Source organism: Solanum lycopersicum, chromosome 6 (genome assembly GCF_036512215.1).
Source record: "Solanum lycopersicum chromosome 6, SLM_r2.1".
NCBI classification, from domain to species: Eukaryota; Viridiplantae; Streptophyta; class Magnoliopsida; order Solanales; family Solanaceae; genus Solanum; species Solanum lycopersicum.
The window spans coordinates 39,183,783-39,202,129 of NC_090805.1; the positions used below are offsets into that span (position 1 = coordinate 39,183,783).

The following is an 18,347-nucleotide window of genomic DNA, read 5'->3' on the forward strand; positions in this document are numbered from 1 at the left end:
TATTATTTAAAGAATATATAGTAAATTTGACCGCATCCATATGTCAGCCACTAGCTTAATATACCTATTAAATATTTTTGTAACCTATATATAGTTAATGCACCTATTAATTATATATTTAAATTAATTATGCTATGTACATAAATAAATACATGAAAAACTCATATTAGCAATATAAGAAATTTTATTAGGTTCATTAACATAATTAAAAATATAATTATCCTTTAAAATCATTTTAACATATCATACTATAGGAGCCCTAAACTCTTAACCAATATACAGATACCCCCTCATTACAGTATAAAAGGACACAAATAAATTCACATTGTTATACATATATATTTTTATATTATATATATATAGTTTCCGCCTCTGTCCTGCTGCTTCTTCAACCTCTGCAATCCCTCCTCACTTTCTCCTTAGCTGCCATTCCGCCATTGACACACCTCTCTTTTTTTAATTCAGGTTGATGTACGCTTCTGATTGTGTTGTTTTCAGTAATTCCCAATTTACTTTCCTTTGTTTTATCTTTTGGATTTGGTTTGCTTGCTTTCGGTTTAGGTTTAGGTTTAGGCTTCTGCTTGATGTGGATAATTTAGGTTTTTTAATTTCTGATCCTTTTTGGAATGAGGGGTTTCTTTCCTTACTCGTTAATTGTATTTTAGCCTATGGGGTTTGGTTATTCTATTGATTTGAGTTTGGAATTTAATGGATAGATTAATGTGAATAGGGTTATCAGAAGGTTTTTTTCAATGTGGATGTTCATTTTAAGGAGTTTTAGGTGATGTTCAGTCATTGATGGATATGAATTTCCGAAGGGGTTTGAAAATGGAACTCAGCATTTGCTATATGTTAGCATTTTTAGTGCTAGTACAATGAGGGTGACTGATTTTATTAGATAATAAGATCATTTAGCGTGGTCTGTATATTGTATTGCTTTTTTTTTTGCTTCTGAATTGAATTCTGCGTAAATGTAAGTGGAAGCTTTAGAATTTGTGTAAAGATTAGTCAATTTTGTAGTGGGGTTTAACTTGTTTGTAATGAAAACAGGTGAAGTTGGTGGAGTGAGAAATGGCTTCAAGCGCAAGCGAGGAGGCAGGAATAGGGAAGTCTCTGGAGGGAGTGTCAAAGGGGCAGCAGCGGTGTCAATATAGTGAAACGTTGGCAGAACGAAGGTACTGTGAGCAGATGGAAAATGGAACTCCGTCAACATCACCTCCATACTGGGACAGTGATGACGAAGATGATTGTGGTATGCTGTTTCTCTTTTCTATTTTTTTGCCAACTATCCTTGGAAATTGTTTTTGATCCTTGACAGATAGAGAGTAGTTTTATGTTTGATTTGGTACTATTTGTTTCGCTCTTGAAGTATTGCTACATTGTTTCCATTAAGATGCATTTGTGGGAAATGAGACTTTTTTATGCTGAGAGCTCATTGGCTGCGGGAGATTTGAACTTGATTATGATAAGCTGGGCCATTAGGATCAAATTTTGTTGTTGACAAACACCTTTTCTGGTGATTGTGCAGTGGAACCCTGACTCTTTTTGGTAACCTTTGTATCACACTTCTCTTCCCGACTGCTACTTCAATCTTTGCTTGCGATAGGTTCCAATATAGGAGCTGTTGCTTACAGATTCTGGTTATCAAACTTATCTGGCAAGAATGTGGTGATCTAAATTTTTCGGCAACTCTTTGACAGATTCTCGAGATTTGGTTCAGATTCCCTAAAAACAAGTTTTGTGGAAGCAAAAAGTTCCACATAAATGAGACCAACTAGTTGGGACTAATATTTTAAACTATTACGTTGCATGTATGGCAACGTATGGATAAGTGTGAGATTTATGTCTCATTTGTTTGCACTTAATAAAGGTCTTAAACTTAATTATTTTTTTTGAAAATGGTAACTTTGTCTATTCCTCAACAATTAGTACACCGATCAGTATTTACAACATGTACTTCAAATTCTACTATCTTATACTAAATTGAGTCTAGTACATCAATTAAGGAGATAGTATCATTTGAGTATAATTGATTACACCAGAAACATAGTAGCATAAGACAATTTAGTTTGACTTTTTGCATACTATTCTCAACACTATCGAAAGCACTAGAGTTCCTTTCCTTCCATATTGCCACCATATGCTAGCTGGGACAATTCTCCATCTGTCTCTATTCTTGGATTGCTTTCCTGCTTCCTCCCAACTCTGAATTGCTTTTGTGATCTTGGCAGGTATGGTCCATGACATACCCTTAAGGCTCAGGAATAACCTCCATAGTTGACTTGTCATCTTTCAGTGTTGAAAGATATGGTTAACTGTCTCAGCAGTTTCCCCATCTAGAACATAATGGTATCCCCCTTTTCTTTAAGTTGTCTTGAGTCAGTACACCCTCCTTGGCCAACAACCAAACAAAACATGCCACTTCGAGTGGAATTTTTGACTTCCAGATTCCTCTCCATGGCAGTGACTTTGAGGCTGATTGGTGTGGTTCAACTAGTTGTATGCACAACCCACCTTAAAGCTTCCTTTTCGATTGCCTTTCCACCACAAAATGTCCTGACCTCCTTCCAGTCTATTAAATTGCCCAATGGTGTTGAAAAAATCTGCTACCCTTTGAATCTCCCAATCATTTAATTGTCTTCTAAAGATGAAGTTCCATCCTTGAGGAGTCCAATGATCTACTATAGTCTTCTGTTGGTAAGACACTAGAGAGTGTATATCAGGATACAAGGCCTTTAGCCTACCTGCCTCATGCGACGCATCTTTCCAGAATTCTGTTTTCTCTCCATTCCTCACTTTGATCTGTGTGTTAGCCTTAAACTCGGACCACAGAGATCTAATAGATCTCCATACACTAACCCCATATACGGTAGTCACTTATTTGGTCATCCAGTTATCTTCCTCTTCATATTTAGCTTTAATGACTTCCTTCTAGTAGGTCTGCTCTCCATTGTTGAACTTCCATAACCATTTCATCATAAGGGCTTTGCTTTGATTCAACAAATTCCTTATTCCGAGACCTCCATGCTTCTTTCCCACTACCATAGCATCCCGTTTAACCAAGTTGTAGCCTTCCTCTCACTGTTTCCTTGCCAAAGAAATTTTCTTCTGATTTTATCCAACCTAGTGATTACACTTTTGGGAATTGGGAATACTGACATCATATAGGTTGGTAGTGAATCAAGAACATAATTAATCAAGGTCCACCTGCCACCCCTGGAGAGATAATCTTAATTATTTTGGTCTCTGTCATTAAGTTTATTTGTTTTTTAGGTTTGGATATTAGTCTTTCAAATCTTAATCATTAAGTGTTTTTTTAATGTTTCAATCACTTAATTGGGTTGAATAGATCCAATTGATAAGATTTGTAACAAAGTTTTAGTATCTTCAAGATTTCTATCTAAAAATTTCTATAAAAATGACGGTTCACCAATTCCATCTATTTACTGCTACCACCATCGTCCACCATCATCAAGTATCGTTGTTGCCGCCCATCGTTATCAACTAGGTACTACCACCCTCATCCACAATTACAATCATTGTCAATCACTACAATAAACTGTCACTACCACTAGCTATCATATACTGTCATCACCACCAAATCACCAACCGCCCGTCGCCACGGACAATCATAACCATCAATCGCCACGTTGTATATTGTCAACCACCGTCATTATTCCCCATAACCAGATCTATTACATCATCCACTATCACTAACTACTAGCATCAACCTCTACTCCCAACCACCATCACCATTAGCTACTACCTGTAACTTACTATTAGCTAACATCATCCCCAATTGATATATAATATTACATTAATTTAGTGTTTATTGAATTTTATAATTGTTAATCTTCAAATAACAACATTTTATACATTTTCGTGTTAAAAAAACGATCTCTTCTCAAAAAAAATAAAATCTTAATTAATTAGTATTTAAATCTTAATACAACTTCTTAATATCCAAATGTGTAATTAGATTCACAAATCTTAATCTTAATGCACATCTTATATTCAGATATGTATTTGGGTTTAGACACATCTAATGCTTAATGAACATCTTAATATTTTAGATGTGTGTGCAATTTTAAATATCTTAATCTTAATAAAAACAAAATGAGGCCTTAGAAATCTCTTCATTTAGAGCTCCTAATTTTTCTTTTTTCTCATTTTATAAACAACAACAATGGCAACCAAGGGTGTGAGCTAGTGGTCAATGAAGTGATTTAGAGTTATAAGGTGTCAGGTTCAAATGCAGAGACAAAACACACTAGGTGATTCGTCCCATCTTTTCTAACCTTGTGGATAGAGTTAATTGGTACCTCTTGCTGATAGGAGGTGGGCAGATATCCCGTAGAGTTAGTCGAGGTGCGAAATTTTGCTGGACACGATGGTTATAATAGAAATGGGCATGTCTAGGCCAATTCCTAAGTTACAAGACAAATTATTTAATATTGGAATGAGTGCAAATAAAGCAAGATGGACGTAAGATGATTTATATAACCCATTTAATTTGGGATTGAAGCGTGTGATTGTTTTCATGGTGAGCTCTTTGGCTATCATTTTGGGGACTATTTACTCTCGGTATTTTAAAAAAACAAAAACTTAAGTGGTTTCTCAAATTTGAGTGTTAACTGATATGGTGAAGTGTTAAGCTATGTTGTTCAGACTCTCCAAAAATGTTGCTACATTCGTGTAGGATCCTCCATAAATGCACTACTTTGGAGGATTGACATGCACCCGATGATATTCTTGAAGAGTCTGAGCAACATAGTTGGTAAGTGCTTCAAGTTTCATGTTTTGAGATAAGATTGTCCTGCACCTATAATAGATGGATATTGTATTCATTCATTATACCATAAAGTATAAGTTCATCTCTTCTGTTCTCTTATTTTCTACACAAGAAGTAAATTGCAAATAGCATGTGGTATTTTTACCTATTAGATATGCTTAAAGTATTCTTGGATAATTCCCTTTGGGGAAGATATCATCATTAATTGGTATAGAGACAGTACATTATTACATATTTATCCCCTCCAGTTATGACACTTTATCCAAAGAGACATTGGAACTTTGCGAGGGTCCTAGTACCCCTTGAGCAATTTTAAAGTGGTATAAATACCCCATTTTCCAGTCAACCTTAGTTATAAGAAAAGAAGTGCAAATTACGCACCAATTATTGCTTGCCACATGTCAAATTTATTTAATTATCTAATCTGTATTTTAATTTATGTTTTTTTCTTGTTTTATTTTCCTTGTATCTTCTTTTCCCTTTCCTTCTTCAATCTTCATCGTATGCTTGTAATCCCAACCCTTTGTTGCTCATCGATGGCCATCCTCCGGCGTAGCTACCATCACCACCACTGCCATAATACCACCTCCACTGTAGGGGAGTGAAATACACTCTATACCCCGCCTGGGCTCATAAGGTGGTGATAAATACAGATCAAACAAGAATAAGGGGTTATTAAGACCTTAGCAATGTTTCAATGTCTCTATGAAATAATGTTATAGTTTGAGGGTGTAATTATGTATTATCTTAATTGGATATGTGGAACATATGTTGATTTTGGTAGTGTTAGCCTGTGCTAACTTTCAGAGAGACAACTACCTGTTTCTAAGATGAAGTTTCTCCCTTATACTTCCACCAGTTTTCTACTTGTTCCCTATATTATGTGCCTTATTAAAGCCCTTCACTTTATTTATTTTCTTACCTTTTCTATTGTCTCTCAGGACCTAAACCGGTTGAGCTATATGGAAAATATACCTGGAAGATTGATAAATTTTCACAAATTAACAAGAGAGAACTTCGGAGTAATACTTTTGAGGTTGGCGGCTACAAATGGTATTATTTCTTTGGGAAGATTTGTCTTGTGAAACATACTTGTGCAATCGACTCTATGATCTCGTCTTTTAAATGCTTAGAAGGTATAGCCACATGTGTTTCCCCACTTCCCTTGCAGTCGTATTGATTTGGGAAAATCATGGATCAGCTGTTGATCTATGTTTGTGGCATTCAACTGTTAATTGACTAAACACTTTTACTTATGTTTTTATTATGTTGGAGATATTCTACATGGACATAGGACCACTTAGTCTTTTCTATCTTTCCTATTTGGCTTTCTCTTTAAAGAGGTAAAGAGCAGAGAGTTGGGGAAAAGCTTTATGTGCATTCCTCTTTATTCCTTTAGGCAAAGGGGAGATGTAAGGGCTGTGTTTCTTTTTTAGTCTGTAAGTAGGAGAGGAAAGCTGTGTCACTCCACTTCATCTTTTTGAATTTGTAAATGGATAAAAACTATGAAGTAAATCTTTTTATTTCCCTTGAGCTGTACGGACACAATTGAATGATTCATATATGACGTGCCCCCTCTCCTTCTTTTTGTTGACACAAAAATAATCTTTAAGTGCTGACTACCATGCTCTTGTTATACTAATATAAATTAATGTGTAGTATTGTCTTTGTGAGAATTAACTAGAGTTTAGATCTGTGATCCATTTTGCTACTTTTGTAACTTTTAGTCGACATTGCCAATTGGCAGAAATCATAGTAGCATCTTCTGTATTCTTATATGCTTGTTTCTCCTCTCATCGAATGACAATTATCAATTTATAAATTAAGTAGTTACTAATAAAAGTTCTCTTATTCTCCAACTGTTGGATGCAGGTACATTTTGATTTATCCTCAGGGATGTGATGTCTGCAATCATCTCTCTTTGTTTCTGTGTGTGGCTAATCATGACAAGCTTCTTCCAGGTATGATTATGCTGATAGTGTTTGTCACAGCTATTTCAAAAATGATGCTTTAGCTAAGCTGACGTTTTTCCATTCTGTCTTCTTCATAACAGGCTGGAGTCATCTTGCACAATTTACTATAGCTGTGGTTAACAGAGATCCGAGGAAGTCCAAGTATTCAGGTGAATCTATTAGACACATTGCTTGCGTGATGAACTTCTTGGTTCCCTCCTATGACATTAATATGCACTTGTAAATTTTTCTGCAGATACATTGCATCGTTTCTGGAAGAAAGAACATGATTGGGGATGGAAAAAATTTATGGACCTCTCCAGAGTTGTAGATGGATTTATTGATTCTGATACCCTCATTATCAAAGCTCAAGTTCAAGTCATCAGGTTTATCTCAACTCTTTCCTCTAAATAGTTTGGTTTTCCCATTTAATGCATAAATGGGGGTCTATTCATGTAGGGATTTTACACTGTTTATTCTATAACACCTTTTTCTGATGTATATCTAATCAGCTTGTGGACGCCCAGTCCTCCTCTGTATTCTTCTCTTTGAGCATAAAACTCCATTTCATATAAAAAAAATTGCTGTCTTCTTATGTATTTAGTCTTGAGCTCATGAGCTGTCTCATTCATGTTTTTATGGATCTTAAACAGTGGTTACAGATTCTACGGAGATCTTTGTGATGCTAACCATTTTGACCTATGTTTTTTATTTGTAGGGAGAAAGCAGAGCGTCCTTTCCATTGCCTTGATTGTCAGTATCGACGAGAACTTGTTAGGGTGTATTTAACGAATGTTGAGCAAACTTGCCGTCGTTTTGTGGAAGAGCGACGAGGAAAGCTTGGGAAATTAATAGGGGATAAAACTAGATGGTCGAGGTAGGACGCAAATTTTCTTAGCTGTTTTCCATGTTTTGGAGATTATTGGTGTGATAGCTTCTAGCTTCTTTTTCTATGTTTTTGCTCTGTAATATTTAGCTATGTTATTGGTGGTTATTATCTCATATTCATATATAAGATATATGTTGAATAAGGTTTTGTTCCTCTTGCCTTCTGTTTGGCACTGCCTAATGTCATTTATTGTCTGAATTGTGTTAATTCTTAAATCTCCATGCTACACTTACTGACTGCTTATTTATGATGGAGTTTCAGTTTCTGTGCTTTTTGGCTGGGAATAGACCAAAATTCTAGACGCCGCATGTCCAGAGAGAAATCAGATCGGATTTTGAAAATGGTGGTCAAGAACTTCTTCATAGAAAAAGAGGTTACGTCTACTCTTGTGATGGATTCGTTGTACAGTGGGCTTAAAGCTCTGGTAGACCAGACTAATGGACAGACAGGTAAAGGGAAACATTTAGATGCAGTGGAACAAACAGTTCCTATTGTTTACCTGGAGAAAGACATGTTTGTCTTGGTGGATGATGTCTTGCTGTTGCTTGAGAGGGCTGTTTTGGAGCCGTTGCCTCCGAAGGATGAGAGAGGTCCTCAGAACCGTACAAAGGTGAGTTGCGTAATTGCATTCTTGAAACTCTATGCAAATATGTCCACCAATTATAGCCCTTACAAAAAGTTTCTAACAATTTTAGCTTTTAAGTTACTTTTACCATTACTTTTTCATTTTAGGATGCTGCTTCTGGAGAGGGCACGAACAGAGATCACATTCAGCGTGATGAGAGGCGCTTAACTGAACTAGGTCGGCGAACTATTGAAATATTTGTGCTTGCGCATATTTTCAGGTAGACTTTTAAATGAGTTATTTGCCTTTTCTTTGTCATTTAACTTAGAGGCAATGCAGAAACTATTTCCAGGTCTTTATGGATCTGCAAGGAAAGGAGAGCGAGCACTCATGTTATATGAGATAACTCAGATTGCATTGAATTTGACTGTGCATATCTCTCTCTGAGTGAGCTTGATCTTCATATTACAATAATAGATTGTTGTGGTGGATTATTAGTTTTGCCAGCAGAATAGGTTGGCGCCCCTTGCATTATTACTGCATTTTCTGCATCAGAGAGGGGTTATGTTGTTTGTTTCTTCTAGTTGTAATTTCTGATTTTTGCTGCTTCCTTTGGCTAATAGTATTTTTTTATTGACTACAGCTTTTAATAGTTAACAGTCACTTAATTGCTTGCATTCTGCAGTAAAATAGAGGTTGCATATAAGGAAGCTGTTGCATTAAAGAGGCAAGAGGAACTCATCCGTGAAGAGGCTGCTTGGCTGGCTGAAACTGAGAAGAAAGCTAAACGAGCATCCGAGAAGGAAAAGAAGTCGAAGAAAAAACAGGTATTGATTTGCATTGAGTTTAATTACAAAAATTGCATGAAAAATCAGATTCATTAATTATACAATTAATCGGTACATCTGATAGTGATGATACTAGGTCAGTTTCTGTGGCTGGTGGCTCAGCTTTTACTAGGTTCATAACAGACATACTTACTGAGCAGAGAGACAGACTAACATAGCCAATAGAGGGAAAAGCAAGATTTACCCCCCTCTCTCCATACACACACAGAGGAAAAAGATTTCCTTTGGATTTATTGCCTTTTTTTATAAAAGAATTAGTATACAAACTAAAGTATTCTATCATAGTTTGCATTAATGACCTATCACAAATGGATAGAATCTTTATGTTGAGTTTAGCATGCGATAAAATCACTCTCGCCAACTGAGTAGGTCAAGAACTACCACAACATACGCAGTGTAACGCTACAAGTTGGGTCTGAGGAGGGTGGTGTGCGCAGCCTTACCCCTACCTATATATATATCTGGATAAGCAAGATGCTTCAATTGGAATTTTGTTAGTAAGTGTACATGGAATGCTGTACTAAGGAGCTCTTTCAGTATGACACTGGGTATTTATCCTTGGTGCAAATTTATTTTTTTTAATTTTGATTAGCAAGATCATTTGTAGGTTCTGGTGATATACAATTTAATTGCTCACATCACCCTCTTATTGCTTCGCCTTTTCTGTTATTTAGAGATTTCATTTGTTGCTTGACCAGTCAGAAACTGATTATGCGGAAAAGTGATTATTTGCTAGGAAATACTGAAATGCATGCTACATACAAGCAAACTTAATGTTTTCATTTAATTCAACACATTGAGTACAGTTAAATTTTATTGCGTTTAGTTGCTTACTTTGTACTTCAGTCTAAACAGAAGCGGAATATCCGGAAAGCAAAGGATAAGGAGAGAAATGAAAAATCTGATGTTATGGTGCATGATAAGATTGAAGTTGATGGTCCCATTGGTGAAGGAAATGAGTACATGGCTGAGATGCCAGGACAAGTACTTGGTAAATCAGATGTACTGGGAGAGGTTTCTGATATTTCTGATTCTATAGACTCCATAATTCATCCTGATTCAGAAGACAGAAATGCAAGTCCTGTCAACTGGGATACTGATACCTCAGAGGTGCATCCATCTGTGGAAGCTGGTTCTAGCAGGTTAATTGGCCTTCCAGCTTCGCAGAATGTGATAGCAGGAAGGATAAGTCCTTCCATGATGGATGATAGTTCATCAACGTGTTCCACTGACTCAATTGTTTCAGTAGTTATTAATGGAACCCACAGAGGTTTTCCTTTGATCCAGAAAAACCAGAAATTACCTAGCAGGTAAGTTTTCTGCTTCCATTTGAATATCTTTTAAAATGTCTGTCTTTAGTTATAATGCCTAGTTTTTCAACCTTTTAGAGGGAGAAATGAACGAAGCAGGTCAACTTGTAAGGCAGCTGATTGGGCTAGTGAAACACTTGGTCAGACGTCGGATGTTGTTTCAGATGATGGTCAGCTAAGTGATACATCTGTAAGCTGTGAGGCAACAGGATATGAGTGTCAGGCTACTGCACTTCCTTCGTGTGAGCAGCAAGCAACTAACAAGGTTTTTATCTTCTGCCTATACCCATTCCTTGTTTGCCCTTCCAGACAGAGTGGATATAATCCTATAAGTGTGGTTGCTGAACACTCAGCAAGTTGAAGCACCTAAATCACGTGTTTCTCTTAGTTCTAAACTGCCTTCTTTTGATAGTTTCCTCTATTTTTTTTGCGACCCTCTCCTTTGCACATTATGGTGAACATTCTTAGATGCTAATCTCCATCCACCAGTATTGTGAAAGGCGATCGCCTCATCACCAATGGCGAGAGGTGAGGCGAGGCAATCCTTCATTGCATTTTAGCATTGTGGCAAGACAACCCTTCATCGCATTTTAGCATTGTCTCGAGGCGATCGTCAAAAGGCAATGCCATGTTGACAAAGGCGAGAAAGGGGTCACCTTTTGTATTTTCTTTAAAAAAGGCGACCAATTTAGAATTTTAAATGTTAAAAGGTACTTTTAGGATTTTCGACTAGACTCCTCAAGCGACTAGCTAGACTTTTTCGGCGACTCTCAAGTCCAACCAATATGTATTTTTTCTTTATTCTTCAAATGTCTTCTTCCTCTGTTTCTTTATCTTCTTCTTCAGAGGCACTTCTACCTCTTTTTCTTCACTGTTTTGACTTTTGTTCTGTTTTTTTCTCATTCAAGTTCTAAGTATGTATTATCTATTTTCAGCTTTTGAATTGAAATATTTTCTTATTGATTATTGTGCGAAGAAAAGAGCTTGAGAGAGAACTTAGCTTGATTATTCCCTCAAGCTATTGGTGTTTAAATAGCTAAGTATACATGTCCTAAAAAGGAAAGGAAATCAATACCTAATCACTACAAGTCAATATCAAGTCAAGCTAGAACAAATCTAGGAGGAAATCAAGCTACCTACTATATTTACATATGCTATAATAATTAGAATATTCCTAGGATTCTAACATTCCCCCTCAAGCTGGTGCATACAAATTATATGTACCAAGCTTGTTACATATATAACTTGTTTTAGGACCAGCTAGGTACATGGTGAATATGTCTGCAAACTGATCACTTGACCGCACAAACCTTGTGACTATGTCTCCTGAAAGTAACTTTTCTCTAACAAAATGACAATCAATCTTTGTTTTTGGTCCTCTCGTGAAATACTGGATTCGATGCAATGTGAAGTGCAGCTTGATTATTGCACACAAGTTCAATTCCTTTAGCATCTACATATTTCAACTCCTTCAGTAGTTGTTTGATCATATGAGTTCACATGTTGCCATTGCCATAACGCGATATTATGCTTTTGCACTAGATCTAGCAACCACATTTTGTTTCTTACTTTTTCAAGACACCAAATTTCTCCCAACTAGAACATAATATCCAGAAGTGGATGGTCTGTCAGAGACCCTGCTCAATCTGCATATGAATTTCCAACAATTTTCTCATGTCCTCGGTCTTCGTAAAGAAGTCCTTTCCCTAGAGCAGAGATTTTATGTATCGAAGAATGCAAATAACTATATTGCAATGACTATCACAAGGAAAGATCAAGAACTGACTTATGACACTTATCGAGAAGGTAATGTCAGGTTGACTTACTGTGAGATAATTCAACTTCCCTACCAGCCTTCTATATCTTCATGGATCGCTAAGAGGTTCCCTCTAACCTGGTAGGAGCTTAACATTTGAATCCATTGGAGAATCAATAGGCCTACAATCTGTCATACCTGTCTCTTCAAGAATATCAAGTGCATACTTCCTTTGTGAAATGGCAATTCCTGATTTGAATTGAGCAACCTCAATGCCCAAGAAGCTTCTCTATAAACCAAGATCCTTAGTCTGAAAGTGCTGGAAAAGGTGATTTTTCAATGTGGTAATTCCCTTATCATCATTGCCCGTGATAATTATGTCATCAATATACACTACCAAATACATGCACAAACCTAGAGCAGAGTGACATAGAAAACTCCTAAATAACCATGCTAAACTTCCCAGACCAGGAGACTGCTTCAGGCCATAAAGTGCATCAATTTGTCCATCAAGGCCAATCTTTCTTCTCTGTATATACCCACCGACAACCAACTATAGATTTATTTGGAGGTAGAGGAACAAGCTCCCAAGTACCAGTACATCTTCATGAATAGCTTCCGTTGCCAAGTTGAGAAATCATGTGCTTGTATCTCACAGTCCGCCACACTTGGCCCTTGGGTTATGGACTTAAGTGCTTCTGACCACATTTCTAGTAACAAATCTTTATTGTCTAATATTACTTACTCTTGGTCCCTTCCCACATTACATTAGTTAATGGTTCTCCGGCCATGGCAGTCGGAGTCGCTCAAGCTAATTCCTTACCTTCCTTTACTCTAAATATGTTCTTTTTGTCCCTGGTTGTTCCGTTAGCCTCTTGACAATAAGTCGTTTGGCTAAGTCTTTAAATTGTTTCGTCTCATTTTATAGTGACTTCTTTGTCACACTGGACCACAGGACCTCAGTACGGGAATGATGATTGGCGAATGACATGAGTTAGATGGACTATTAATTCTCATAAATCCATTACGGTTTGTTCAATCTCATACTCTCCAAATTTAATCCACAAACTGTTGAGACACCTAGTTTATCCAAACTTCATAAGATAGTACCTAGTTGTCCATTATCACTTCGAAAAATGTGAATAGAAACACCAAACTGGTTTTTTAATTCAGCACAGAAAGTTTGAAATATGGAAAATAATTCAGGACGATATTTCATTAAGAACATCCAAGTGGACCTTGACTAATCATCAATGGAAGTAACAAATACTTAAAACCCAATGCAAAACTAACTCTACTAAGACCCAAAATATCAGAATGAACTAAATGAAAAAGAGACTCTGCACGATTATTAGGACTACGTGGAAAAGTAGCTCGGGTGTGCTTCCCCAATTGACATGACTTACAATCTAAAACTTTTAGATTGTAAGTCATGTCAATTGGGAAACCACACTTTAGATTGTAAGTCATGTCAATTGGGGAAGCACACCTGAGCTATTTTTCCACGTATTCCTAATAATCGTGCAGAGTCTCTTTTTCATTTAGTTCATTATGATATTTGGGGTCCTAGTAGAGTTAGTTTTGCATTGGGTTTTAAGTATTTTGTTACTTCCATTGATGCTCAAGGTGCACTTGGATGTTCTTAATGAAAGATCGTTCTGAATCATTTTCCATATTTCAAACATTCTGTGCTGAAATATCAAAAACAGTTTGGTGTTTCTATTCACATTTTTTTGTAGTGATAATGGACAAACTATGTACCATCTTTTGAAGTTTGGATAAACGTGGATTAAATCTGGAGAGTCTGAGATTTGAATAAATTGTAGTGGATTTGTGAGAATTGAGATGATAAAGTCCATTTGACTGATGCCATTCACCTATCATCCTTCCGGAGGCCCTGTATGACAAAGAAGTCATTCGAAAATGAGAGGAAACAATTTAAAGTCGTAGCCAAACGACTTATTGACGAGGCTAAAGGGACAAAAAGAACATTATTTAGAGTCAAGGAAGGTAAGGGATTGACTTGACCGACTCCGACTGTCATGATCTCAGAACCATTAGCTAATGTAACGGTGGGAAGGGACTAGGGACCGAGAGTAAGTAGTATTAGACAATAAAGTTTGTTACCAAGAATGTGGTCAGAAGCACCTGACTACATAACCCAAGGGCCAAGTGTGGTGGAATGTGAGATACAAGCAACAGGATTATCAACTTAGATTTCCATAAAGACTACAATTGAGCATTAATCTTCTCCCATATCTTTTTCAGTAATATCCTTGGCCTGTGCATCCAAGTGATCCTGAACACCTTGCACCATAATTGAACAGAGGAGGACTAAGATAAATAGCTTGCACTACCTGCCAAAGGTTCTGTGATGATCTCATTGTTTGGGCTGGTGGAACTCACAGATTTAGTGCTTAACATATCGTATCCAAAAGACATGAAAAAACAAATCTATCAGTGTTAAAAAATGAAGAAATTCTGGGGGAAAAACTGAAGAACAAATCTGGAGAACTGCTTGCTGTTTTGCTGGAAAAAAACTGCCAGAGAAGTGGCTGATAAAACAAAACCTTTGAGGATTCCGATCGTAGTGGTGGTACTGGTATATGATGGAGAGTGCCGGAATCGCAGAACAGTGGAGGTTTTGCTGGAAAAAAATATTCAGCAAGTTTTCTCACCAAAGAAAGCTTTGGTACCCTTTGAAGATGGATCTTGAGCCTAACTCAATCTAAAAAGCTAGCTTATGAGCTGAGAATTGTCCAAGTCCATATAAGGAGACTAAATTCCCATTCCTTTTCCAATGTGGGAATTCTTAACAACTATTATATATGCAATTGAATATTTTATGTTTTTTGGTATTAATTGGGCCGCACTTCAAAAAGGCGAGTGCCTTGCCGCTCGCCTCACCTTGTGACAAGGCAAAAACCCTTGTCGCCTTTTATCGCCTATCGTCGTCTGAAACACTGCCTACCACTAATGTTTCTTTATAGAACTATGAACAAAGAAATGGAAAAAAGAAAATTGTGGAAACTATCCCATCTTTTAAGGATGTTCTTCTGGAATATTATTTATCTAGAAAAATGTATTTCTGAAATATCGGTTAATTGCATAGTCTTCTGTATGTTACTTGTTAACTATATTCATCTTTTTGTTTATATGTATATGGTGAGATTCCGGCCTTTCCAATTGATTGACTACTTCAAGGGTGATTACTCTGTAGGTGCTTTGATTATGTGCATGTTGAATTACAATCACCATACAACGTCGTTTTCTTGCTGTATGCAGAAAGTAGCAGTTTTGCAGCAGAGAAATCTAATTGATGATAGAGAGAAATCTTCCATATTGAAGCCCAGCAGTGTCCAGTCTCCTTCTAGAAGCCCTCAAAAAAGTACAGTATCTGCTGTTCTGTCAAAGGAAAGTTTGAAAATCTCGGTCACTAGTGATCCTATCTTGGTCAAAAGTTCATTTTCAGATAGTCCTCAGCTGACTGATAAATCAGGTCCGATGGTTGTCTCAGCTGAAACTTCCGTGATGTTGAAGGCTGATCCTCATAAAGCTGTAGAGGTAAAACCCTTGAAGAAGCCCTTGCCACAGCCTGCTTCAATTTCAACTGAGAAGTCCCTGTCTAAACAAGTAACTACTTCTGCCACAGCTGAAAGGTCCATCTCTAGACAAGTGCCTGCCCAGTCGAGACCTTCGAGTGCTCCTCTAGTTACTGATCCTAGACCTCCTTCCCCTGTTGTGTCCATGGTTCAGGCAACACAGTTATTGCCTCGTTCAGTTAGTGCAGCTGGTCGATTGGGTCCTGATCCTTCACCAGCAACACATAGTTATGTTCGTCAGTCCTATAGAAATGCAATTATGGGCGGTCTTATTTCTGGAAGTCCGGTTGGTTTTAGTCAGCCTCATTCTCCAAGTTTAGCCGTTAATTCACCACATCCATACTCTCAATCACCTTCACTGACTTCTGGTCTAATGTTGTCGCCTGGGGGGCTGGAAAGAACAGAACATAGATCTGCTGGACCAAGCTTTTCTTATGGAATGGTGAATGAGGATACTTCATGGAATGGACAGAAATGGGAGAGTTCTGGAAGTTATAGTAGGTCAGTATCACATCCTTTCGTCTTACATGACATCCAGGAATCTGATATGTTAAAGCCTGTTAACAGCAGGACCCATGATCATCTTCCATCTGAGCTTCCTGCCTGCACTTCTGGTTGTCAGTCCCAGAGTGTATTGGCCGATGAATTTCCACATCTTGATATAATCAATGACTTGCTGAACGATGAGAATGGAGCTGGAAAGGCTTCTGAACCAAACTCGGGCTGGCAAAGATATAGCAACCATCTAAATCGTCAGTTCAGTTATCCGGGTGATATTAGCATGGCAAGTGATCTAGGTCCCTCAACTCACTCCTGTAGGTTTGAGCGAACAAGAAGCTATCACGATGAGCTACAACATTACTATTCTGGAGGCACTTATAATAGTATTAGGAATATGATTCCGCAGCCTAATCCACAATTTGTAAATGGGCAGATTGATCAGTTAGTTCATGACCAGTGGCAGTTGATGCATTCTGATCCATCTTTTCTTGGAATGGGAAATGGTCATACTGATACTGGTTACCTGTACCACAACCCTGATTATTCAAATATGGCATGTGGTGTAAATAGGTATAGAGTATTTAGGCCTTCCAATGGGTTTTGAAAGCTAGCTCTTTAATGAGGGAGCTTAGCCCCGAAACATTTGACTCTTCTCTGCCGTAATGTGTCTTTAGGTTTAGAGGCGAGGTTGTAGCCCTTGTGTAAAGAGTGATTCTGCCCTCATATTTTTAAGCTTTTGAAATCCACCGTATTGGCTTTTGGATGTTTTAAAAGTTGGTGTCTTCATATATATAAGCACATTATCGGTAAGGTCTTCAACATATAATAAATATATATAGTTGTATAATCTCCAGTTTTTTTTTATGATGTCAATGTGAGGATTGAAGCAGGTTCCATTGTGGTAGATAGCATCTGAAGTGGAATTACCAACCCAACTACTCCGACTCGTTGGAAGAATCAACTTACATCTCCATCCTTCATTTCTTTCGATCGTCGTTGGAATTTCTCAACACTTAAAAAGAGTTCCATTTTACATCTTGTAAGTGTAATTCAACTCGAGGAATGTCTAGTGGCGTAGCTACAGAGAGTGGTCAGTTAAACATTCTTTATTAAAAAATTATACTAGACGCTCTGTTTTGAATATAAATTAAAAATTTGGTGTAGAAGTCCAAAGGTTAGACTAGCCTTAATCTTACCAAAAACCACTAGTTCATTACCAAGAAACTTCCCCAATAGGAATTGCAGCAGCCAGCCTAATTTATGTTTCCCAGAACCTACTAGGAAGACGCCATCTAAAATTTATTCATTCTTATAATAACGACCTTAAATTATTAATACATTAAATATTAAAAGCAAGTAAGTTTTTTTCTATCGAACTTTTATAAATATTCAACATTTACCAAGTTCACGTGACCCATAGCACTAAACTTTATCATCATCAACTACGTGGTACATACATAATCCCACTTAGCTTTATCTCGTACTAATATATTTATAATACGAAATACCATCGAATAAACCTTGAATTTCCTAGTCAATAGTCAAAAAAAACCATAACAAACCTTGCCTATAAATATATGTTCCCTCTCCCCTTAATTTTTTTTATAAAACAACATTTTATTCTTCTTTGTTACTTATTTTGCAACATAATTGTAAAAGATGAAGAATCTTAAAACCAATTTATTGGTACTCTCAACCCTTATTGTCTTAATTATTTTTTTCCAACTAGGTAAAGGTACTAGGTTGTTACATGAAAAAGATTTGATGAATTTACAATCTCTTCAAAGAGGTCCAGTCCCTTCATCTGGACCATCCGGTTGCACAAATATCCCGGGTAATAGTGGTTCCGGGTCGGGTAATTGCCCACTCATTAATGAAATGCACTTTGCGGGTCATACGTTAAGGCCTAGTACGGTTATCATCGTTGTGTGAGCTCACTTATATTGTCTGTCTCATATATACATTTCGAGAAAAAGAAATATTAGTGGACATATTAGCGAGATGGTGTCTTATTTGTTTTATTTTTTTCACTTTTTATATATTTACTTTGCAATTTGTGGGAATAACTCCTTTTTGGATTGTCTTTTGGGAGGGTTTCCAATGTATTCATTTGTTAGTAAATTATGCACAGA

The 18,347-nt window shown here is 37.0% G+C and overlaps 1 protein-coding gene across 11 annotated transcripts; it reads left to right on the forward strand.

The window, feature by feature from the left end:
- Positions 1-242: 242 nt before the first annotated feature.
- Positions 243-17,062, forward strand: LOC101251685 (MATH domain-containing protein). 11 transcript variants are annotated; one of them, XM_010323949.4, is made up of 14 exons: positions 331-465; positions 1,051-1,252; positions 4,700-4,777; positions 5,734-5,845; positions 6,665-6,753; positions 6,846-6,914; positions 7,001-7,130; positions 7,463-7,621; positions 7,895-8,243; positions 8,366-8,478; positions 8,884-9,025; positions 9,893-10,356; positions 10,435-10,621; positions 15,398-17,062. In XM_010323949.4, exons 2-14 carry the CDS (start codon positions 1,072-1,074, stop codon positions 16,817-16,819), a joined length of 3,495 nt encoding a protein of 1,164 aa, XP_010322251.1. In that variant the 5' UTR covers positions 331-465; positions 1,051-1,071; the 3' UTR covers positions 16,820-17,062. The 11 variants fall into 11 exon arrangements, with proteins under 11 accessions (XP_004241018.1, XP_069155337.1, XP_025887297.1 ...); XM_010323951.4 differs by having other exon boundaries at positions 9,902-10,356; XM_069299241.1 differs by having other exon boundaries at positions 5,734-5,828.
- The last annotated feature ends 1,285 nt before the right edge of the window (positions 17,063-18,347 follow it).